This window comes from Pygocentrus nattereri, chromosome 11, assembly GCF_015220715.1.
Source record: "Pygocentrus nattereri isolate fPygNat1 chromosome 11, fPygNat1.pri, whole genome shotgun sequence".
NCBI classification, from domain to species: Eukaryota; Metazoa; Chordata; class Actinopteri; order Characiformes; family Serrasalmidae; genus Pygocentrus; species Pygocentrus nattereri.
Genome location: NC_051221.1, coordinates 32317656 through 32342899, shown reverse-complemented (window position 1 = coordinate 32342899; position 25244 = coordinate 32317656). Strand labels below are relative to the sequence as shown.

The 25244-nt window shown below is 40.1% G+C and overlaps 1 protein-coding gene across 1 annotated transcript in view; it reads left to right on the top strand.

Annotated features, from left to right (window-relative positions):
- Positions 1-2450: 2450 nt before the first annotated feature.
- The window catches only part of LOC108432638 (mucin-2-like), a 32769-nt gene continuing 9975 nt past the window's right edge, over positions 2451-25244 (top strand). The window contains exons 1-24 of the mRNA XM_037543069.1: positions 2451-2480; positions 2592-2853; positions 3546-3663; positions 5819-5906; positions 6022-6125; positions 6549-6762; positions 7465-7590; positions 9990-10107; positions 10410-10548; positions 10747-10851; positions 11151-11217; positions 11767-11901; positions 11988-12152; positions 12291-12385; positions 12675-12801; positions 18346-18601; positions 19678-19727; positions 19817-19920; positions 22687-22838; positions 22989-23127; positions 23417-23524; positions 23664-23837; positions 24019-24258; positions 24664-24820. Coding sequence (XP_037398966.1) covers positions 2612-2853; positions 3546-3663; positions 5819-5906; positions 6022-6125; positions 6549-6762; positions 7465-7590; positions 9990-10107; positions 10410-10548; positions 10747-10851; positions 11151-11217; positions 11767-11901; positions 11988-12152; positions 12291-12385; positions 12675-12801; positions 18346-18601; positions 19678-19727; positions 19817-19920; positions 22687-22838; positions 22989-23127; positions 23417-23524; positions 23664-23837; positions 24019-24258; positions 24664-24820 — 3223 coding nt within the window. The 5' untranslated portion in view covers positions 2451-2480; positions 2592-2611. The remainder of the gene's footprint in view (positions 2481-2591; positions 2854-3545; positions 3664-5818; positions 5907-6021; positions 6126-6548; positions 6763-7464; positions 7591-9989; positions 10108-10409; positions 10549-10746; positions 10852-11150; positions 11218-11766; positions 11902-11987; positions 12153-12290; positions 12386-12674; positions 12802-18345; positions 18602-19677; positions 19728-19816; positions 19921-22686; positions 22839-22988; positions 23128-23416; positions 23525-23663; positions 23838-24018; positions 24259-24663; positions 24821-25244) is intronic.

Below are 25244 nucleotides of genomic sequence, written 5' to 3'. Positions count from 1 at the left end.
ATTAGATTTCCAAACGTATTCGCTCATCTACCTTCACACGCATATGAACTTGAGTGACATCCCATTCTTAATCCATAGGGTTTAATATGATGTTGGCCCACCCTTTGCAGCTATAAAAGCTTCAACTCTTCTAGGAAGGCTTTCCACAAGGTTTAGGAGTGTTTTTGACCATTCTTCCAGAAGCACATTTGTGAGGTCAGACACTGATGTTGGACAAGAAGGCCTGGCTCACAGTCTCCGCTCTAATTCATCCCAAAGGTGTTCTATTGGGTTGAGATCAGGTCTGTGCAGGCCTGTCAAGTTCTTCCACACCAAACTCGCTCATCCATGTCTTTATAGACCTTGCTTTGTGCACTGCTGCACAGTCATGTTGGAACAGCAAGGGGCCATCCCAAAACTGTTCCTACAAAGTTGGGAGCATGAAATTGTCCAAAATCTCTTGGTTCCTTTCACCGGAACTAAGGGGCCGAGCCCAGCTCCTGGAAAAAAACCCACACCATAATCCCTCCTCCACCAAGTACTGTTCTCCTGGCAACCGCCAAACCCAGACTTGTCCATTGGATTGCCAGACGGAGAAGCGCGATTCATCACTCCAGAGAACACGTCTCCACTGCTCTAGATTCCAGTGGCGGTACTTTACACCACTGCATTCAATGCTTTGCAATGAGCTTGGTGATGTAAGGCTTGGATGCAGCTGCTCGGCCATGGAAACCCTTTCCATGACACTCACTACGCTGTTCTTGAGCTAATCTGAAGGCCACATGATGTTTGGAGGTCTGTAGCGATTGACTCTGCAGAAAGTTGGCAACCTCTGTGCGCTATGCACCACAGCATCCGTTGACCCTGCTCAGATCATTTAGAAAAGCTTGGTTTAAAAAATTCTTTTCATAATCACCATCCGAGAGCATGACTTTTTCATGCACGTGTTTCTAATGCATCTGATTGGGTGGAGATCACCAAAACTGAGGTCAAATGCAGCTACAGAAATAATTTTGTCATTTTGTTGAATAAAATTAAATAGATCAAGGTAGATTGTTGTTATGTAATGAGTTGTGAGAGAGTGAGGGTACCACATATTTCAGATGCATTAGTCAAGCAGTTAAGATTAAAATAGCCTTGGATCAGCATGGGACATTTCTGAGTCTGTGTATAGAAATAAAAGCTCAGTTAAGTCATCGACTGCATAAAAGAGAAGTGAGATGATTAATAAAAAAGTCACAAAAATAATCCTTGTGTTTGCTATTTTTTGTTTATAACATTTAGTTTTAAAATGTTTTGAAATGATTTGATTAATTAGCATGTTGCTTAAATAAGCTCACTCTATAATAAAATTAGATGCACAGTTGTGTGTATGCACAGTTGTGTGTATGTAGTGAGTTTTTTTGTTTATTTATTAATTTACTTATTTATTGGTGCAAAAAAAGTAGTTGTACAAAGCCATACTTGCCTTGAATAACTTTCCAGACAGAAAATATAAATACAGTTTCTTAATTAGTTCTCCTTATTAGCTAAGATCAGTTGACAATGATGGAACACCTGGTTCCTCTTCTGAGCCCGGTGATTTAGTGTCTTAGACCAACAAACCCTGTACCTATGATCGTCTCAAACACCAGGAAGATCATGGATAAATGGAGCATTGGTCAAACACTGAGTTTACCTAGTTAATGTTTAATCTTAAACACAACTTTCTATACATTCAATATTTATTTGATTCAAAGACAGATCATCAGATAACAACGTGTGTCTAAAGTCAACACTCTGTCCTGAGGTCATCATCGTTGTTCACCAAAATCATATAAAGTGCAGAGAGGGGGAAAAGCAGCCTCTCACATACATCTTGGCACCCATGGGTATCCTCACCATGCTGCGAGTGTGGATGCTGAGTGTGGCTGCATTACTAAATGGACTTTCAGCACAAAAAACAGGTTAGAAATGCAGGGTAGAAATGTTGGTTATAATTTGCATCAGAACTCTAAAATATCAAATATCGTTCATGTGCTGTTTTATGTATTTATATAAGTATTTACTCATGATGGATATAGTGTGCCAGCTTATCTTTCTGTTGTTATGCATTAAGTGATTTACATAGTTGCTTAAAATGTTTAATGATGAGATGATGTTTGTTGATGCCCTGGTTTTGTCTTGTCCTTGTCTTTTCCCTTTGGCAAAGCATGTTGAGCTACATTTCAAATGAATTTTATTGCTGTTGCTATTGTGGTTATTTTGACCAAATTATGACTTATTTTCCAGATGGCTCTCCAACAGAGATAATCCCGATCACAGGTATGTGTTATTAATTAACTGAACTAATGAAATAATGCTTCCACACTACAACTTAAAGATTGATCATGTTAAAGTAGGTTACAATGTGAAGTATTATATTATCAGTATATTGGTTTATTCTGTCTCCCACCAAGTGTCCCAGATGTCTATACTGCCAACAATGAAGATCATAGCTGATAGCTATGAGAGTCTTTATGGTAAACATATTCCTACAATATTAATCCAAGTTATATTAATTCGTATTAATCTCCATTACATTATAGATTGTTGATGGCAGCATTTAAGAGAATGTGTTACTGTTTCATCAGGAATCAACGTGAATCACAACATGCAGGTGTGCAGCACATGGGGAAACTTCCACTTCAGCACATTTGATGGACAGATCTTCCAGTTGCCCTATACCTGCAACTACATACTGACCACCCTGCGTGACAGCACCAAGACTGACTTTAACATCCAAATGAGGAGGCAGTATATCAACAATCTCCCCACCATCAGCTCCTTCACCATAAACATAGACGGGGTGGTGGTCAAACTTCTTCATGGCAACATTACTATGAATGACAAGGCGTGAGTGTCTTCCAAACTTAGACTGTTAATTATTACCAGGATTTAACTATGTTTAACAGTAATTTAAATTAATGAAAAATGTATTGAAATCAGTTCATCTTAAGATATTGTTTGTTATAACACAGCAAATTATATAAGTGTGCTTAGTGATATTGTCTTTTAGTTTAGTTTATCTTGTACTTTTTAAGGATTTTCAAGAAAAATAGCATCTAATGATCTGGATAAATTAATCGGTCATTTTTCATTCGTAAATATACAGTAAATTACTGCCTGTTGAATACAGCTGACTGTGAACAGTGCCGTTGTTTTTTTACTCTTACTTCTATGGTGTAGGTGCAGCAAATTACTATGAAAGTAATCTAACTAGTAGCCAACAATATGCTGTAAATATGGTTTTTTTACACTGTACATAATAAAAAATAGTATAGTGAAGAATAATAAGCAATGTCTTTTGTAAGTGTCTGTCCTGAAAATTAATGTATGTTTTCTTTAACTCAGATTATTAGGGACATAATGGTGTTTTAACAGTTGCTCTGATTCATATGAATTTCATCACAATCACTGTATGCATTTATCACATGCATTTATTGCTTAATATAAAGCCCTCAGTTAAGAGTTGAAATTAATTTCTCTAACTGAGCTACTTAATTTGAGTATGTGATGCTTGTAATATTTTTCTCTTGTGCTATTAGAGTGGCCATCCCAATTCGTCAGTATGGAGTTTGGATTGAGAAAACGACAAGTTACATTAAGATCAGCTCCAGTAAACTGGAAATTACAGTCCTTTGGGATCTACAGAACTTTCTCTCGGTACGTTGATGTTTTCATTTCCATTTCAGCACATACCATATACATAGTGCATAATAAGATTAAAAGTCCATTAAACACAGCAATTTAGTCAAATGCTCCTAACTTTAGCACCTAATTCCAATCTGATCTAGGAAAATTATATTTTGTAATCTCAACTATGTTTAATCATGCATAATATTTCCTTGCGAGGCCAATGTATAGACATGTCTGCAAGTATATTTGATGCACTAAAAGTTGTTTGCAGAGCATGTGAGTGGAGTGCAGTGGCAGTCGCTCTTCGCTCAAAGCGTTTGCGTACTCATTCAGCTCCTGCAGCACTCCGCATCATTTATTTATCGCTCCTCATTCGCTCCTCGCTCACATGTCAGGGAAACCCTGTTTCATGTCCACTCCATATGATTCATTCTTGTGATATTTTTGTGTTGAATGTATGGACAAGCCACTACACACTTTATTTCAGTAATTATTTAACTATTAAGGAATTAAAAACTAGGTAAACATTTTGTGATACACAAGCTTTTTTCGACAGGTCTGAAGTGACGGTATAGTCACAAGCTAGACAAAAACGTACATACTTTTAGCATCATCTTCTGTTCATTTGTGCAGGAAAATGGATAACACAAGACTTACTTTATGTAATATCTGTAGAGTGTATATTGTTACGATCGGTGAGAATTTCCAGTGCAGGTCTGCTGAACTGCTTCGCTGTGTATGAATGGCTGTGGTGTGCAAACTGTTTTCATTGAGGAGAAAAAGCACTGTCTGGGACATGGGATGGAGCGATACTGGAGCATTTTCAAAGCAAGAAAGAATACTGACACTCTGACAATCTGAAAAAAACTCTCCAGGCAAAATCACGCCACTCCACTCCCACTCCACACCACTCACATACTGTGAGTGATCAGAAAACAGAGTATGTGAGTGGTGTGGAGTGGGAGTGGAGTAAAATTGGCCAAGAGTCTCAGAGATAAAACACAAACAACACATCTTCCATGGAAGAGTGTTTACATACAAACAGTGAGAAGGAACGTTAAACACTGAACAGGATATTAAACTTACATGTCACAATCTATTCAAATAGGGAAACATTTCAAACAGATAATAAACATTGCAAAAGCTGAGCTGTTTGGATCTGTACGTTAAACCCAAAGGAGTTTAACAGGGAAGCCTGGAATGTTTGGAACCATTTCTCCGCAGGCCTGCATCCTTTTTTTTTCTTTTTTGTATTTGCAGTATACAGCCCCAGGTAGAGCTACTTTGCATCTCTTGTGTTCCTGTAAAGAAGGTCAAATCTAAAGTTTGGCAAAGAACCATAAAGTAATGATCCTGCTTGATATTTTATAAATAATTTACTAGCACTGCTACTGTTTCTAGCTACTAGGGTTTTTTGTTGACTGTTGTTTTCAGAACTGCACCTCTAATCACACTTAAATCATTGTATCCACAACCCTACTTGTTGTGACCCTGTAGTTTGTTGCCCTGACCCTTAAATATCCATAGTCAATCCTTCCTTTCTTCTTTTCTCTGGTACCATCAATGTGAATCACATAATTATGTAAAAATATTATCTTTTGAATAAATATAGCCTTAGTTTGTTTTCTGTCTGAACATTCATTACTTCTAACTTGCAAAACTTTCTGATCCTACAGATCTAAGGGCCACAAAGCAGGTCCCCTTAAAATGCACTAGTAATGTATCAAAGATAATTATTTGGCCCTCTAACTGGGGAAACTTTAGAGGGATATACAAGGCACTGGGACACATATTTACTGTCTGTGTTAAATATGACATTAGATTTTTTCCAGATCCCATTTTTCAATGATCTGCTTTCGTGTTGATGAGAAAATGTGTGTCTCCATGTTTGAATAGTAAAGTCTTGAAATAGTATTTTGTGAAATACCATACGTTTTAGATTATTATAGTGTGTAAACCAATATTATGTTATCATCACAATGTTTTGAATCAAACTAAGGGGTTAATATCACTTGTGCTCATACATGTGCTGTTAGTACTCAAGCTGATATAAGTACTTATTCATGTTTATGATACACTGTGAGGTATGCACGTACATTGTTAGAACACTGTAAAGTTCTATGTGAGTTCTATGCTTTTTTGTATTTAGACATTAATGATTTGCAATACTATGTCTGCTCAGGTTGAGATCCCCACAAAGTACAAGAATCAGACCTGTGGACTGTGTGGGGACTTCAATGGATTGAAGGACAATGATCTATTTGACAATGGTGAGTCAAATCATATTATAAATAAGAAAAAAATAATAAATAAAAAAGCAAGTGTAAAATGTATACTTGCAGCTTTATTTTCATGATCCATTGATTCTCATATCCACTCTAAAAGATGTGCAACTAACAGAACACAATTTTGGGATTAAATGGAAGATGGATGCACCTACGGAGACATGTGAGGAGATTGAGCCCCAGACTAATGGATGCCAGTCCCAGGTATGACCCTCATGAAATTGTTATGGTTGTTATACACTCACATGCAAAGGTTTGAGTGCTACTGGTCAAATGACATGAAAAACGAGTGAACACATCCTCTACAGAGAACACACTTCTGAACTTTTTTCATGCACAGTTACTGTTTATGTGCTGAGCTCAACCTATTGAATAAAACACATAATTACTTGGAGTGTTCAGACTTTTGCATGTGATATTTATTTTTGTCAGGGGCTTCTGTAAAATAATGAAAGAGCTGAAAATTACAAAACAAGAGACCTGAACTGAAGCCTTGAGATTCATTATTATTAATTCATGAGTTTAAAGAGTTAGGCCTTGTGTACCGTCTGTAAAAGAAGTCTTTTGTTAACCTTAAATCTGATTTCCAGCAGTTTTTAACGTACCAAATTTTTTCATCCTTCTCAGAAAACCTCATGTGAACAGCTGCTTTCTCATCCAGCCTTCAGTAGCTGTTACGGACTGCTGCCCATTAAGGCATTTGTGGACGCATGTGTTAGAGATATGTGTCAGTGTAACAGCAGCCACGCTATGTGCATGTGTGACACAATATCGGAGTTCTCTCGCCAGTGTGCGCATGCTGGGGGCAAGCCGCAGAGTTGGAGGACCAGCAAGTTGTGTGGTAAGTATTATAGTAATTAACATAAACCTGGTTTCATAGCAGGAAATTATTTAACCAAGGGGACAAAGAACTGGGCTATGCAACTGGAGTCTCAGATGAAGTGGCTTATGAGCAGTTCAATAATAAAAGGGGAAACAAGCTGCAGGTTAAAGGGTGGAGCAAGGACTGCTGATCACCACTGAATCTTATTTAATATCTTACTCATTTGTGTTAATATATATATATATATATATATATATATATATATATATATATATATATATATATATATATATATATATATATATATAGTTAACATTTGAACCAAGAACCTTTTCTGATTCAAATAATATCTTGCTGAAATATTAGTGTGGCTCTGTTTTAGTAGACAAATGATTTGTCTCTGTCACACAAAGTAGTCTCAGGGTTTGATGCTGCAGATAGTAGAGCAGTAAGTCATAGATTTAAAGTAGAGAACAGTTTTAGGTTAAGATTAAATAGCTGGCCTTTAGCATGAAGTTTACAACCAGTATAAAATAATTATTGATATATTAAAAAAAAAATTCTTAGAAAAATTCAAAATCAAAGCCTAAGAACATTTAAACAAGTGACAAATTAAAGTTCAGTAAAGTGGCTGACAAGTTTCTGACAAGTACTGACAAGACCATGTTAATTTCCTTCCTTTTTAGAGTTGATATTATCTCCTATGTTTCTCCTGTATAGGCAAAGAGTGTCCATTTAACCTGGAGCACAGGGAATGTGGGAGTCCATGTAAAGACACCTGTTCTAACCAAGAGGGGAGCCTAGTCTGCAGTACACACTGTAACGATGGCTGCTTCTGTCCAACAGGTAACCTTCACTCACAAACAGCAGTAATACACAAATAAAAAAGGGGAAACTGTATTGTGTATAAGACATGGTTTTGCTCAATAGACCCAGCTGCAGAGATACGATTTAAAATATAAAATAAGACTTTGGGGGAAAAAAGAAAAAAAAAGTATAGAGCATCTGCAGTGGTCTTCCCCGTCTAACACGGACTTGGTCAAAGCAATAATATCCATCCATCCATCCATTTTTCCAAGCCGCTTCTCCGTCAGGGTCAAGACTGCTGGGATAGGCTCCGGCACCCCCCCGCGACCCCTGAAAGCAGTAATATTTGTATGTAAACAAGTCCATATCTCATGTCACAGTGGCCTTCTCAAAGAATGCGCCACAAACCTCACAGAGACACAAGGGCACAGCTGTATTCCTAATTGTAAGAAATATATTCTTCAAAAAATATTCTGTAATAAAAAAAATCTAATTTGATTACCATATCCCTTTAATTGGTACTACAAAGACTTTTGTTTGATATATTTAATTTTCATCGTACAATGAAAGTGAACTGGCACCATAACAATTATAGTTCTATCTATCTATCTATCTATCTATCTATCTATCTATCTATCTATCTATCTATCTATCTATCTATCTATCTAATCTGAACATATTATCTAAGTGGGCTTTTGCACACTTCATTAACATGCTGTAAAGGGTAGCTAATTTTTCTTCAGCTAATTGATTTATGAACAAAGACTACCATTGGCACATTTTGAAGACAGACCTTTTCCTCAGGTTTCTGGCACAGTTGTAGTATAAAGCAGAAAGCTACTATGCAAGTAATTGGTGGAAAAACTAACTTGTTTCCCCCAAAGCTTCACAGCACTTAGTACATTGTTAATTTGGTCTGAGGATTTTTTTAATAACTGAATGCTTTTCAGAACTCTTCTTAATTACAGTACAGTGTAAACTTATGTAAACTAAATTAACAGCTTAGATGAACAATTAATTATTCACAAGGTGCTTCTTTATTTCAATTTTGGTTGCAGTTCTGCACCAAAAAGCCATAGTCTTTCTTAAAAATTATAATAATAATGTAATACAAAACATATGGTAAAATATAATACATGTATTACATAATCTTTTGTATCTCATCATCCAATACTACCAGTGCTACTAATAATAATAATAATAACAACAACAAGAACAGTGTATGAGTGCTGAGTGATTGCACAGCTTTAACTTCTTGCAAGGCATTTGCCAAGGTGTTGCTATGCAGTTGCCATGGTATATGTACTGATTACTAAGTTGTTACTAGGTGGTTGCCAAGTCGTTGTTATAGGAGGAATGATGGATGAAAAAACAACACATAGAGGAGTGTCGTTCAGTATAGCTGTGAATTAGAGTTTGGAGACCTGCCCTAAATGAGTGCATGTAAATGAGTGCACCTTTGGTGGCTGTCAGTCAAAGGAAAGTATATGTCTTGTTGTTGGCAAAAAATTAATGAGTGCATGTACTTTGGTGGCTGTCAGTCAAAGGAAAGTATATGTCTTGTTGTTGGCAAAAAATTAATGGACATAAATGGGAGGAACGTGGGATGAGAAAACAGCACATAGTGCTGGTCTGTATGGCTGTAGATTAGAGTTAGGGGACTTGCCCTGAGTAAGTACAAGCAGTTTGGTGGGTGTTGCGAAAAGAATAATAGGGCTTGTGTTGTAGTGAAAATTAATGGGACTCTATGGGAGGAACAAGGGTTGAGAGAACAACACATGGAGGAGTTTGGGTCAGTATGGCTGTGGTTTGGAGCTTGGGGATCTGCATTGAGTGAGTAAATGAAGTTTGTAAGCTGTCAGACAAACACAGTCATAGGGTTTGGGTGTCAGAAAGACTGTGGATCAGAGTTTGGGGGCCTGTTCTGAGTAAGTTTGGTTGCATTCAGGCAAAGATATACTAAGGCTTGTGTGGGGTCAAAAAATAAATGAGAGTCGGTGGGAGAAAAGAGGGATGAGAAAAAAAAGACACGAGTTCAGGTCAGACCAACATTAAATTTGTGCGCAGGGGCCTGTCTTCAGCTAGTGTGTAAAGCAATGAACAATCACTACTACTATTACTACTACTAATAATAATAATGATTTATTTTTATTGTAAATTGATATTGTTCTTAAGCAAGGTGCCTATCATTACTATTCTACTTTATTTAAAATGTTTACAGGCATTTTTTTGAGTGCAACAGCAATTTGACAAAATGAAATCAGTTTGAGTTTGTGGTTTGGTTTTTCAACTGGTGATGCTCTTTCCAGTGAAGGTAATCAACATTGGAATCAACAAAGAAGTGCTTTTCTTTTATGTAGTTTACATGCCACAGCAAGCATCTGTAAATGCTGTCCAGAAAGTTGTATAAATTCTTGATTATGTATCTCACTGTATAGGAACCGTGTTTAATGATATTGAGGAAAATGGCTGCATCCCTGTTGTTCAGTGTCCCTGCATCCACAGTGGAAAGGTGTACAAGCCTGGAGAGTCATACAATACAACCTGTCAAAAATGGTAAGTATATATATATGTGTATGTGTATGTGTATGTGTGTGTGTGTGTGTGTGTGAGACTGTGTCTGTGGTATGTAGTTTGTGAAAGAAGCTAAATATCTATGAAAATCTATTAATTTGAAGATTACATTAGATTCTTATATTAAATTTTAATGGATTACATACATGTCAAATAAATGAAACAACAGCATCCAGAAATCATGTTATGATCAGAGATCATAGGAGAAATTGACTTGAATTTACTTTATTTTCACCCATACCACCCCCCCACCCCCACCCCACACCCCAACACTCGTGTGTCAGTAAGTGTTCTGAAGGCCGGTGGAGTTGTGTGAACCTGGACTGTCCTGGCAGTTGCTCTATACAAGGAGGGTCTCATATCACCACATATGACGGCAAAGCTTACAACTTCCATGGAAACTGCTACTACGTTCTTTCCAAGGTTACTATAACTAAATGTGTGTAAAACTCAGGAGACGTTTTTATGCATTTAAACCGGTGACTGGTTTTGATGCCAAAATGACCTCTGTGGTGTTGTCACAAATGCAGCCTTACGACTAATACAGCCTAAAGGTATGTGGCTAAGCTGTAAAACAAATACTAGTGATAGCTGATGTTTGACATGTACTTTCCTCTTCAGGACAGCATAAATGATGTGACAGTATTGGGGCATCTGGTGCAGTGTGGGCAGACAGAAACTGAAACTTGTCTGACTGATGTGAAGTTCATTGTTTCAGGAACTTCTGTAAGTATCCAGAATTGTAATTTCACATGTGAAACTTTAGGTGTAACAGGAAAAAAAAGTTTTAAAATTGCTTATTGTATTGTGTATTGCACTAATGTTTAAATGACTCATTTGTATTCAGTGTATTTTTAAAAGAAACTAGGGTGCCAAAGTAAACAAATTATTGTGTCTTTTGGGTAGTCCTTGCACTAATAAATACAATGAATATTGTCTATGAGAACTGATGTATTAAAAAATATTTAACATCAGACAAGGTATAAATTACAAATATTTCATAATTATTTCTTTTAAATGAACAGGTTACTGTCTCATCCACTGGCTCTGTGCTTGTGAATGAGATTACAACCAAGCTTCCCATTTTAAATGGTGAGTTTTCATGGTTGTCACAATTGGCCCCTCCCAGTAGGGTCCATGTGCATTTGTTTTGGTTTTTAGTCCAGCCCCCTCGTTTTATGACTCCACCCCGATTGTCTCCACCTGTGTTTCCACCTGTTCCTCGTTTATGTATTTAAAGCTTGTGTTTTCCCCTCTCTGGTTACTGGTCTCTGTTGTTTGAATTGTCTGAATTGGTGGATGTGTTGTATTCTTGTGGTGTTTGGTGTTGGATTAAGTGTTCATTTCATCATATCTGTCGCTCCTGCTCTCCGTGTTGGATGTTTGAACCAGGACTGTATAGACAATGACCCTGGATTTGCCCTTAATAAATGTTGCTTACCTCAGCACATGCGTCCGCCTCCTCGCTCCCGTCCGTTACAATGGTTGTCTTCTGTTTTTACCACATGATAAGTTCATAATGTATGTTAATGCATAATGCAATGCATATTTCTAAGTTAAGAAGTAATGCTAGTCAGGAAAGTTCAGTGACTGTGCAAAAGCTGTGATGTTTGAAGTGCTATTCTCTTATTTTTGTCTCAGATGATGTCACAGTCTTTAAGCCTTCTACATTCTACATCATCGCTCGCAGTCCAGACCTTCTATTGGTGATCCAAATGGTTCCAGTCATGCAAGTGTACATATTGGCCAGCTCTAAAAAGAAAGGAACATTGAGTGGTGTGTGTTTCCTGAAGCACTATGAAAATCTTTCATCTGTCTCAGAAGGTGAAACCTCTGGTGAAAGTGCATATCTTTGTGTTAAGGTCTTTGTGGGAACTTTAATGATGTCCAGGCAGACGACTTCAAAACAAAATTAGGACTAACGGAGGGCACAGGTGCAACGTTTGCCAACACATGGAAGGCTATGTCCAACTGTCCTGACATTAGTATCAGTCAAGAAAACCCCTGTAGTATGAGTGTGGAAAAAGGTACAGGCTTTAACCTGTTCAACATTTTAATGTCCATGTTTACAAATGTACAAGACATCACTTTTAAAGCAGCAGCTTCTGTATTAAATTTACATGAAATTATTTCATTCTAAAGTTTCAAATTCTGTGCCCTTTCAGAGAAATATGCCATGGAATGGTGTAACATGCTTATTAACCCAAGGGGAGTCTTTTCACCCTGTCATGCTGAAGTCAACCCAAATGACTACAAAGATGTAAGAGTACATTTTTTTGTGCATCATATGCGCAGGCCAATATTGTTCTGTAGCCTGAAACATGTTTTCAGTAGTCTCAAATCTTTGTCTGGGATCAAGTATGGTATTCATTTTTAAGGGGAAAAACAAACAATTTTTTTGCTGTTATGTTTGCATAACCATGCAAAATGGGCCATGGGTTCAGGCCCTAACGCTCCTACGCCTCTGCATATTAATACATTACATTACATGATGATGATATTAGAGGAATTTTATTACTGAACTAAACTGTGTTGCTTATTTTTTGCAGAGGTGTATTTATGATACATGCAACTGTGCCAAAAGTGAGGAGTGCATGTGTGCAGCTGTGTCCTCCTACGTATATGCATGTGCTGCCAAACGTGTTCAGCTCCATGGCTGGAGAAACGCCACCTGCGGTGAGATTCCAAACTGTTTAAAAAGAATCAATCAAAGCCTCCATTAAAGATTTTTAACAAACCAAGTGACACAGAACTTGAAATACCATGAGCACAGCTTACTATGAAGAGGAGGTTCAAATCTTATAGCAGAATCACATGGCAAGACACTAGAGGGGGATGTCTTGTGGGGGAACTCCGATATGTCAGAGAGGGGAATGCACTTCGGGGGATGTTTTATTGGACTGCATGCGAGTAAAGCGTAGTCACCCAAAACCCGGTCTCGTCCTTTTTGTGTTTTACTAAAGAACCCAACACAACATGGTGTCAGAAGTGGCTCGTCGGAAAAGGGTAGGGAAGAGTGTGTTTGTATGAGAAGATAGTAGTACAGAAGTCCAGTTAGTGTAGTTAGTTGAGTAGTTTATTAAACATAAGTTAGCATGTCGCAAGAGGAGCAACCAGTGGCAGTGCGGGAGCAGCAAGCCATGCCACAGGCTCAAGCACGTGTGAACGTCTCAGCAACGTTCTCAATAAATCCACCGGAATCCTTCGACTTTTCGAAGCCACAAGACTGGGAAAAATGGATAAGACGTTTCGAACGTTTCCGGGTGGCGAGCGACTTGGACAAGTCGTCGGAAACTAAACAGGTGAACACGCTTATATACAGCGACAAAGGGAAAAGACCGGCCTGGGAAAACAAAAAGCAGCCGGCGAAGCAGACCAAGGATAAGCACGACACACAGGGGGCAGGACAGCCATGCCAGAGATGCGGTAAGACACCATTTCATACAAAATTCAGTTGCCCTGCAAAGAATGCAGATTGCCATAACTGTGGGTAACGTGGGCATTACGGCAAAGTGTGTAAGTCTGCCAAGCGTGTGAGTGCAGTCTCAGAAGACACAGATAAAAACATATTCCTTGGCATTGTAGATGCAGACGAACAGGCATGGGCAGTAGACCTAAAGATCAGAGACACTAATGTGAAATTCAAGATAGACACAGGGGCTGCCGTTACTGTCATACCCAAGCAGGCGTACAGGCAGATATATGGAGGAGTATCCAGCAGCCTCGCAACAGGCAACAAAGTGTTGTTTGGGCCTGGGCACGTGCCACTGCCTGTAGTTGGAGTAACCAGAGAAGTGCTGCACAGTGGGGACAAGCACACCACAGAGGATTTGTACATAGTTAAACACCTGAACACAGCTCTACTGAGCAGACCTGCATCAGTCAACCTCAGACTGGTGGCAAGGATAGACAGCATAGACTTGGACTCAGTAAAGCAGACATACCCGAAGTTGTGTGATGGGCTAGGTCTAGTACAACAGCCGTACACCATCAAGCTCAAGCCTGGCGTCAAGCCTGTGTCTTTGAAAGTGCCACGACGTGTCCCACTGCCTCTGATGGGAAAAGTAAAGCAGGAGCTCCAGCGCATGGAAAAGCTCGGAGTCATCAGCCAGATCAAAGAACCAACTGAGTGGTGCTCCGGCATGGTGGTGGCACCAAAGAAGGACAAAGACGAGGTCCGAATCTGTGTCGACCACACCCCTCTGAATGAAGCTGTATGCAGGGAAAAGTTCATCCTCCCGTCAGTCGACCAGACCCTTGGCATGCTGTCAGGGACAAAGTTCTTCTCGAAGATCGACGCCAACATGGGGTTTTGGCAAATCCCCCTGACCAAAGACTGTGCCCACTACACTACATTCATTACCCCATTCAGATGCTACTTCTTCAACCGCTTACCATTCGGGATCTCGTCTGCGCCGGAACACTTTCAGAACCAAATGGTGAAGGTGACCGAGGGGCAGGAAGGGGTCATCTGCCACATGGATGATGTCCTCATATGGGGGTCCATGCAAGCGGAGCACGACACCCGCGTGCACGCAGTTCTGCAGAGGGCACAAGAGGCAGGCATCACTCTGAACATGGCCAAGTGTGAATTCAGTAAGACAACGGTGAAGTTCCTCGGCTACGTCATCTCACCAGAGGGATTGACCCCGGACCCTGAAAAGACACGCGCCGTGCGAGAGATGGATCCGCCACAGAACATCAGCGAGCTCAGGAGCTTCCTGGGCATGGTGAACCAGCTAGGCAAATTCGTGCCAAACCATGCTGAAAAAGACAAAGCTCTGAGGGACTTGCTGTTGAAAAAGAACCAGTGGTACTGGGGCCCAGAGCAAAGCAAAGCATTCACCAGTCTCAAAAACGAGCTGTCGTCCACCCCGGTGCTGCAGCTGTACGACCCAAACAAAAACCTGAAAATCTCTGCCGACGCCTCATCATACGGGCTAGGTGGCGTTCTCCTTCAGGAACAGCAGGGCAACTCGGTGCCAGTGGCATACGCATCCAGAGCACTCACGAACACGGAGCAGAGGTACGCTCAGGTGGAAAAAGAGGAGCTGGCCCTGACCTGGGCATGCGAAAGATTCAGAGACTTCATCATCGGCCTTCACTTCAAGCTGGAGACCGACCACAAACCCCTCGTGAGCCTGCTAGGTGGACAAGCATTGGACACACTCCCTCCTAGAATACAGAGATTCAGGATGAGACTCATGAGATACAAGTACACCATCACACACGTTCCAGGGAAGAGCCTCACGACTGCAGACACGCTCTCCCGGGCTCCGCTGAAGCCTGGTGGAGCGACAGATGGCGACGGCCTGATGGAAGAGACGAACATTTACGTAGACTCTGTGTTGGCAAACCTGCCAGCAAGCAAGGCTTACCTGTCAGAACTGCGCAAACAGCTGAGTGAGGACAGCATCTGTTCCGAGGTGATGAGATACTGCGCGGAGGGCTGGCCAGATCGCAACAGACTGGACTCTCTGGTAAGACCCTACTGGGCTGAAAGAGCTGTCCTCAGCACACACAATGGACTGTTACTGCAGAGCACTGGACTAGTGATCCCCTCAGTGATGAGGAATTGGATGCTAGAGAAGATTCACGAGGGGCACCAGGGCATAGTCAAGTGTCGTGAGGGGGCTAAGCAGTCAGTGTGGTGGCCGGGGCTGAGTAGCCAGATTGAAGAGCTGGTGCTGAAATGTGCTGCGTGCGTCAAAGAAAGAACTAACCCAACTGAGGCTCTCATGCCAACCAAGCTGCCAGACAGGCCATGGCAGAAGCTTGGGGCCGACCTGTTCTCATTGAAGAACACCAACTACTTAATTGTTGTGGACTTTTTCTCTAGGTACATAGAGATCGTGCAGGTGAGGCCAACTAGGTGTGCTGATGTCATAGTGCACCTCAAGTCCATTTTTGCCAGGCATGGCATACCTGAGACTAATCACAGACAATGGGCCGCAGTTTTCAGGTGCCCAAATGACAGCATTCGCAGCAGAGTATGAGTTCGAGCACGTGACGAGCAGCCCGAGATATCCTCAAAGCAACGGTGAGGCAGAGCGTGCCGTCCAAACCATCAAAAACCTGCTGGAAAAAGCGCCTGATCCGTACCGTGCACTGCTGGCCTACAGGAGCACTCCCCTGAGCAACGGCTTCAGCCCAGCCCAGCTGCTAATGGGCCGGCGGCTACGCACCACCGTGCCTTCATTTCCTGCTATGCTCGATCCAGCCATCCCAGACCTACGAGCAGTGCAAAGCAGAGAGAGAGTGAGAAGATGGATGGACGCGAACAGCTACGACCACAGACACAGGGCGAGAAATCTCCCCCACCTGTCTCCAGGGGACCGCGTGTGGATTACAGACTCCAAGACACCAGGTACCGTCACATCTGCACACGCGACACCCAGATCTTACTTGATCGGTGGACCCCAGGGCACCATCAGGAGAAATCGCCGACACCTGGTGCCCATGGCGTCCAACAACAGTGACGGGACACAGGATCAAGCTGCCAAAGCAGACCCTGCCCGAGACACTGTTGCGGTGTCCACTGAGAAGTCACAAGGGTCTCCTCCAATCATCGGCACCAGGTCAGGCAGACCTGTCATCAAGCCGGAAAGTCTGGACTTGTGAAGCTGGAGTGAAAAAAAACTGATAAACCAAAGTGAAAAACAAAACAAAGGAGAAAGGCTATATGATGTTATGTTGAATGTTGGTCTAGGTGACATGGCGATGTAAGGGGGGGAAGTTTAACCAGAAATTTGTTACATGTTGATTTCAGTGGCCTGCAGGTTAAGTTAAAGACGGTCTTAAATATGAGGGACTAATATGGTTACTTTCCCTCAGTAAGAATGTGTTTCACAGAGGTCAGCATATTGTGCAAGCATCCAGGACAGAAGCCTATAGGAAGTAAACACATTGGTGATAAATATAATGTTAGGTTACATGTAAGGTTAATACAAATTAAGCTAGAGTTCAATGTTTAGTTAAACAATTCTCAGGAGGGGAGATGTGGTGTAATCTATGTGCAATCACATGGCAAGACACTAGAGGGGGATGTCTTGTGGGGGAACTCCGATATGTCCGAGAGGGGAATGCACTTCGGGGGATGTTTTATTGGACTGTATGCGAGAAAGCGTAGTCACCCAAAACCCGGTCTTGTCCTTTTTGTGTTTTACTAAAGAACCCAACACGACAATTACTTTTCATGTGTTAATTATAAGGCCATAAGTTTGTTGTTTTAAGGCATGGAGTGAGATGCGTATATAAATCTTTCACGAGTAGGAGCAGGACGACGAACAGGGGTATCAATACAAACAGAAACTGGTATCTAACAAGGAACACTAAGTTAGAAAGAACAGAAAGGCAAATGGTATGAATTAATAGTGATGCTAGGAAAAGAATAAGATGAAGAACAAGGACCAAAGATGAACACTGTCACGATTGGCTCCTCCCACTCCTCCATGTGCTTTTTTGTTAACTTTTTGGTCATCCATGTGCCCCTTTGTTTTGATTCTTTGAAGTCCAGCCCCCTTGTTTCGTTACTCTGCCCCTGATTGTTTCCACCTGTTTTCCACCTGTCCCTCATCATCCTTGTGCTATTTAAGCCCTGTGTTTGCCCCTTGTTTTGCTTGGTCTTTGTTGGATATTTTTGATATGTGCTGAATGTTTTGTATGTTTCGTGTATTGTTTCTCTGCTAGCCTCTGTTGTTTGTTTGGTTCTGTTTTCCTTGTTATGTCCGTCCCACCTTATCTCCGTGTTGGCTCTATGACCCTGGACAGTTTTGACCATGACCCTGGATTTGCCCAGAATAAATCTTGCTTTTCTCAGTGCATGCATCCACCTCATCACTCCGTGTTACACACATACAATAACTGAGAAACACAATAATAATTACGAGCAAAACCAAAAGCAGATAACATCTATACATATTACTGTCAATGACAAATCCACTGAAATGTTTCCCTCACTGCTCCCTAGTGTGTGTGTGCTCACTAGTATGTGTTGTTTCACTTCATGGATGGGTTAAATGCGGAAGTGAAATTTCCCCGTTTGTGGGAATAAAAAGTGTCACTTAAACTCACTTAAACTTAAACTTAAGTGCCATTCTAACCCAGTTTAACTAGGTGCTCATAAAACAAATTTTGTTGCATTTTTATCAGTGTTTCATCATCACTTAAAGCAGTCATTGTGAATTTCTCCTACTATTTTCTCACGTTTGTCTCGTGCAGGTAGGTTTTCTGCAGATTGTCCAGGCAATATGGTGTACTACTACAGCCTGAGCGGTTGTGCCACCACCTGCCGTTCCCTCAGTGCATATGACTACACTTGTCAGGTGTCTCACACACCTGTGGACGGCTGTGGCTGTGCCAAGGGTACCTACCTCGATGACAAGGGCAAGTGTGTGCCTGACTCCAGCTGCCCCTGTTACTACAACAATCAGATTGTGGCCCCTTCTCAGGTCATCAGCAAGGCCGGAACTAAATGGTAAAAATATGAATATAAAGCTGCACTTTGTTGAGTTTTTTTGGTAAAATTAAAAGAAGTAGCATTACTGAGTCAGGAGGTAAAGAACATCCTACGCGCATGTGTGTGTATATATGTGTGCATGTGCGCTACTGTGAGTCACCCTGTAAAGCCTGAAATAATCATTCAAAATCAGAGGTGCTGGGTCAGATTTTGTGACCATATCATATGTTTTTACATATTAGCGTTGTTATGCACACAGTCTCAAAAAGAACTTTATATCTCATGTTGAAGTTTATATTTCAACTGTAACAAATATGTAATAAACATTATATTGATAAGGATATAATGACAATAGTGGATAATTCACTTATATCCTCAGAAAAGATATCCTTCACCAAGTTCTCTTAAAATACTTTTTCAACTCACAATTACCAGATTCATTGGCTTGGGGAAAGGGTCAGAAGAAGCATTGAGCACTAAACCCTGGGCACTGCTACCTATTTAGAGGATATCTGAGAATGTAAAGTTGAGTGACTGGCATGAGATTGAAAACAGAAAGCAGCTGTATTCTGTAGTGAGTGTATGTCTTTGCTATCACAGAGCTGCTACTATGCTTAAAGATTTTTCAAGTTCTGAGGTTTTCCCTCTTTCTATCAGTGCTACCTATCTGTGAACTTCCACACCAATATAAATGGGCAGAATGTGTTCATTTGGCTGTTCAGGCATGGAATAAATATTTTACACATCATTCTGAAACATCTACCATTCATCATTTTAAACCACTGCAGTATACCTTATACCCGTCATACCAACCAACCCTATTCTAAAGCATAGCCGACATTACAAAATGTTCTGTGAATTGTCTACAATTACACATTTCCACCAGGGAAGTCTCTATTGAGGCATCCCTGTTAAACACTTGTTACACTTTAACTTGCATCAAACTAGAGCACAGAAAGCAAAAAATATACATTTTAGATGTAAAACACATGTAATATACAATTCCCAGTGTAATATACCTGTGAATAAATAAAGATCAGCTTAACTGTTAGAATGTGTTATTTCTAATTAGATGTTATTCTGTCTTTCCACAGCACATGCACTCGTGGGAAGCTATACTGCAACGGGCAGCAGCAAGTTCCAAGTGAGCACTAATTTCCTAATGTAGAAGTTTATTAATGGACTGTGTTTCCTGGAATTGACTGGATGTTTTATTTTTATTTTCTCTTTCAGCCTGCAAAGCTCCTATGTACTTCTTCAACTGCTCGAATGCTGGACCTGAAGCCAGAGGGACAGAATGCCAGAAAAGCTGCCAGACGCTGGACTCTGACCAGTGTGTAAGTAAATCCACAGACAGTGGGGGATGAATGCATGAATATACTGCCAAGTAGATAAACAGGTGTGTGAACAGATGGATAAATCATTTATGCTGTTTTTTTGTAGCATTGTGTCCATCCCACACAAATCTAAAACCACCTGAAATAGTCTCATATTACCATCTGTAACAGTGCTTTGTGTTTGTGACCATCCACCATACATTTACTTGCAACTCACCTGGGCCCTGTCCAGTCACATCATGGATTTCCATGAAAAGAAAATTGAGCAAGAACTTCAAGTTTAAACATTATACAAATTTGTTGTAGGAGTTTTTTAGGTCTTGTCAAACTCTTTGGTTAAGATTTCACTCAGGAGTCAGGGCAGACATGAGTCTGTCATTCTGGGCATGCCAATTTGTTGAGGAGGTTTTTTATGTACAGGAACATTTTATATTTGTCTTGGTTTTTAGCATACTGTACATTGTGTAACCGTACAGTAAAGAAAATTTGAGGAAATTTTAAAATTTATGGGTAATCAAATTTTGTGATTTGAAAATGTAACATGTTTATTCAGTGGTTGCTGTACATTGTATTTGGACAGAGAGTGCACTGCAATTTGCCACACAGTTGCTGTTTTCATGGTGATATGCTGCATGTGTGTATTTACTGAAAATTCAGAACTGAAGCAGAAATGTAGCAATACTAATAACAAAACAATTAACTGGGGACAGCTTTAAATTTGTGCATGATGGCTTGTTTTGATTTTTGCTTGAATTATTTAATTGAAATCCATGAATAGACTGGACAGGACCTAGATTTATTGGCCTGACATGATCAAAATAAAAAATACAACAGCAACCAATAACTAATAATAATATGAAAAATAAAAAAACACAGCAACAAAATCAAAAACACAAATACAAACAGCAGCACATAAAACGCTGCAGTAAATAATAATTATATAGAAAAAATAACCCCATAAGAATAGCAATTTCAGAAACACAGCAACATTAAATCATGTGTTTTGCACTTGCAGCTTTCTTTCAGTGTCTTTATAGGGACACTCCAGCCAAAATGTAGTGTAACTATCACTACATGTATCAGAAACATGTCTACTTGCCTCCTTTAGCTGTGTTCAATTATTCACTAGATTTATACTGACATTTCTTCAATTTCAGAGGAACTAGAACTGTAATGGGGACTTTTATGGTAGGACTTTTTTTTTACTAGCTGGCGTAGGGAAACAGCTGTTGTCGCTGTTAAGAATTTTAGTATCTTATTGTAACCATAAATAAATTTACTTTGTTAAAATCATCATAGCAATAGAGACAATGAATTTCTCAAGTGAGAGAAATGATTTGTCAGATGAGGAGGACAACAGGCTAAAGGTAGCTTACCTTAGTTTGGCTCCTTTTTCTGGTTGAAAGGGTTAAAAATGTATCTCTGACATCTATTTCCTGTTAAATAAAGACAGAATTGCTGTTTTCTTTACAATCTGCTTTCTTGGACATATCAGTGATGCAGTAACCCAAATTACTATCAGGATCAGTTGAGCACCACAGGGATTCCCCTGAGCCTTATTAGCATAGCCCCAAAATGCCAAATGCACAGCCAGTGGCGGAACACCACACAGCTTAGAGGTTAGTTTTTTCAATGATCCATATTGCTTGAACAAAGTTTTTTTAGGTGAGCTGCAAGGCATGTATACTGTCTTGGTCAGCACAAGCACCCAGGGTGCTTCCCACTCCTCCTCAGGGCTAGGCCCCTGATATGATGGCACATGGCCAGCATGGTCTTTCGTTCACAGGGCTGGTACAGCAACAGTCCACTAGACAGTCCCTGAGACTTACAAGAGACAGTCCAGACTTGATACACCATCTCGCCCAGGTGTTCTTTTACCACACAGGGGCCCTGTGGTAATTGCAGCTATTGGCAATACCCTTACCTGTGGTGCGAGTTGTACTGCCACAGTCGCGCTCAGATGGTCCCTGGCAAGCTGGTACACAGTGTGAAGACAAAGGCAGAGCTCCTAGCACCTCAGGATACTCTGCTTCGGTAATGCTGTCCCCCTCCAATCCCAGTGACCAGCTCTGTGGGCTTCCTAAGCTCATAGCCAAACATAAGAAAGGCCAGAGTGAACCTTGGTTGAATCCTTTACAGTGCAATTGCAAGCCAGCAGAACCTGGGGTAAACAACAATACCATTTATGCTGGTGCTGGTCAGTGACAATGGCCAGCTGAGTAGTGAGCATTTGGTTGAAACACTCTATGTGAGCATCACTCTGTGGGCAGAGCAGTGCAGTCCAGGTCTTCCAAATGCCTAGCTGGTTGCAAACCTTAATTATATAGTTATAGTTATATATAAGTGCTGAACGAGTGATTGAACTGAACATTTGAATGAAACATTTGTATGCAGGCTGTTTTTTTTTTTATTATTATTGAGCTACATTTGGGCTGGACTGCGCTACTACCCTCATTGAGCCATGTAATCATCTCTGCATCATTAACTCATCATAACAATGAACCTTCAGTTTCCTGATACCCACCACTTTTACCATTAGAATCAGAGACATTATTGTTGTGGAAGTGTGGTAGGGACAGTGCATAGTGTAGGGCTGCCAGGACTGTGATTACGAATGCCTGATGTAATGCATGCTCAGTATCACTGATAAGGCCAAGAGGTACAATGCTGTGCTATAAATCCATGACAAATAACATATTAAATCCTAGTTTTAGGTTGAAATGTACTTGCAGCAATTGAAGGATTTCTGTATGTTGTCGGTCACAGGTGAGCGCACAGTGTATATCAGGGTGTGTGTGTCCAGATGGTTTACTGGCTGATGGACAAGAAGGGTGTGTAAAAGAAGAGAGCTGTACATGTGTTCACAACGGAGTCTTCTACCAACCTGGACAGACTGTTAAAGAAGACTGCAACACATGGTGAGCAAAACTAATGTGGTGCCCTTGATGCGTTGTTTTACTGCTGATCTTACTAATCTTGCAAAAATCATATTATAAAAGAATGTCGGTCATGTTACATGCTATGTTACAGCCTCTCTGTAACATACTGTTTGTGTTATGGACTTTCAGCACTTGCAAGGGTGGAACATGGAACTGCACACGTAATAAGTGTCCTGGCACGTGTACCATCTATGGTGATGGCCATTACATAACTTTTGATGGTAGAAGATACTCTTTCAGTGGAGACTGTGAATATACTCTGGTCCAGGTGTGTCCCCTATGATTTTGCTCCTGCATTTCTCCAGTTTTATGGTATTTCAAGTTCTGTGTCACTTGGTTTGTTAAAAATATATTTTAATACTCTCTTCATAATAATCTGCTGTTATCCTGCAACAAAGCAGGACAGCTGTGGAGAGTAAGCTTCCAAATTCACTTGGCTTGAAAATTGCTGAATGAATCTTAATTTGAAATTGTTGCAGTGTACTGTACTTTGACTAATTCATTTTGTAAAGTATGCCGTACAAAATAACAAATCAGACATTATCTGCTCCTTGCAGGATTACTGCAGTAACACCCTCAATGGTTCATTCCGTGTCATCACAGAAAATATCCCCTGTGGCACAACTGGGACCACCTGCTCCAAATCTATTAAAATCTTTTTAGGGGTGAGGTTATCACACAGCTTCCTTTTAGCATAATTGCATTTCAGTATTATCGTTAACAGTAGTCACTGAAAGCCTTCTGAACTGTAAACCAGTAACCTTGAAATATTATTAAACTTTGTTTTTTTTTTTATCTCTATAGAACAAAGAGTTGCTGCTGTCAGAAGAAAATATTGTTATTTATGATAATAGCACAGAGTTTCCACAGAGGCTCTACACTGTGGGGATTTACCTTGTAATTGAGGTCAAGCATGGTCTGGTTTTGTTCTGGGACAAGAAGACAAGCCTGATGATCAAACTCGAGCCCTGGTTTAAGGTAAGTAAGAAAAACATCAACAGGATATGCCTGTTTTCCTTCATTCATTTATGCATTTAAACTTATTTTGTTCATTTCTTTATCTTATTATTTATTTTTTCATTAGTACTTTATAAAAAGTGTTTTATTCTGTCATTCATATTTATTTGTTTTATCCATCCCACTCTTTTCCCCATAACAGGGCACAGTATGCGGCCTGTGTGGTAACTATGATGGAAACGGTAAAAATGACTTTGTGACTCGTGGTGGGGAGGAAGTGGTGGATCCACTCGAATTTGGAAACAGCTGGAGAGTTTCTCCTACATGCCCCAAAACCAGCAGTGTCAGCAGCCCCTGCGATATGAGACCACACCGCCAGACCTGGGCCGTGAAGCACTGCAGCATTATCAAGAGTGATGTCTTCAGTGCCTGTCACTCCCTAGTGAGTACTTTTAATGTTAATATAAACCTTTTAATGTTGTTGCTGAGAGAGAGAGAGAGAGAGAGAGAGAGAGAGAGAGAGATAAATAAGTGATACATTGAATGATACATTGAATAATACCAAGGAATCAAGGAGCCACAATACATTTAATAAATAGAACAGGAAATAGAAAGAACCTTTAAGAAATACATGTAGAAATGCAAAAAGTAATGGAAAGCTAAAATTCTTTCATGTTAGACACCAAATTGCAATGATTTTTAAGCAAATACAATAACCCACATACAATTTTGGTTACTTTGAAGCAAAGAATGCACTTTTATATTAAGATAATTAAAATGTATACAATTTTATAGGTGCTGATTATCTTAATCTGTAAGTTGTTCTACTTTTAATTTCTCCTCTCAGGTGAATCCAGCTCAATATTATGATATATGTGTGCAAGACACGTGTGCATGTGACAGCGGTGGAGACTGTGAGTGTTTCTGCACTGCCGTGGCAGCGTATGCTGCAGCATGCAATGGGAAGGGAGCTTGCATATCGTGGAGGACCCCAACCATCTGCCGTGAGTCTCAATAAAGAAATCAGTCATAGCCTCTCTCTTAAAGAGTTATAAGACAAATACACTTATTACAATAAATATATCATGCCTATTATTACAGTGCTTATAAGGCAACAGCTGTATTGTTATCCCTATATTTATTTTTATTTTTCTAATGCAATTAATACATATCTTAGACATAACTTGAAGTAATTCATTACTTATGTACTATTTAAATTCCAATTGAACCTGATTGGCTGTGCTTATTTAAAGTACTTCTACTGTACACTGCTCTCCCATTCAGCCCTGTTCTTTTTTTACCTCCACAGTTCTTTCTTTGTCCCTTTTGTCATTCCTCCCTCATTTAGAGCAGCTGATTTATTTTTTGTACTTTACATCACATTTGGATTTCACTTAACCACATGAAAAGCCAAGTGTAAACAACCTC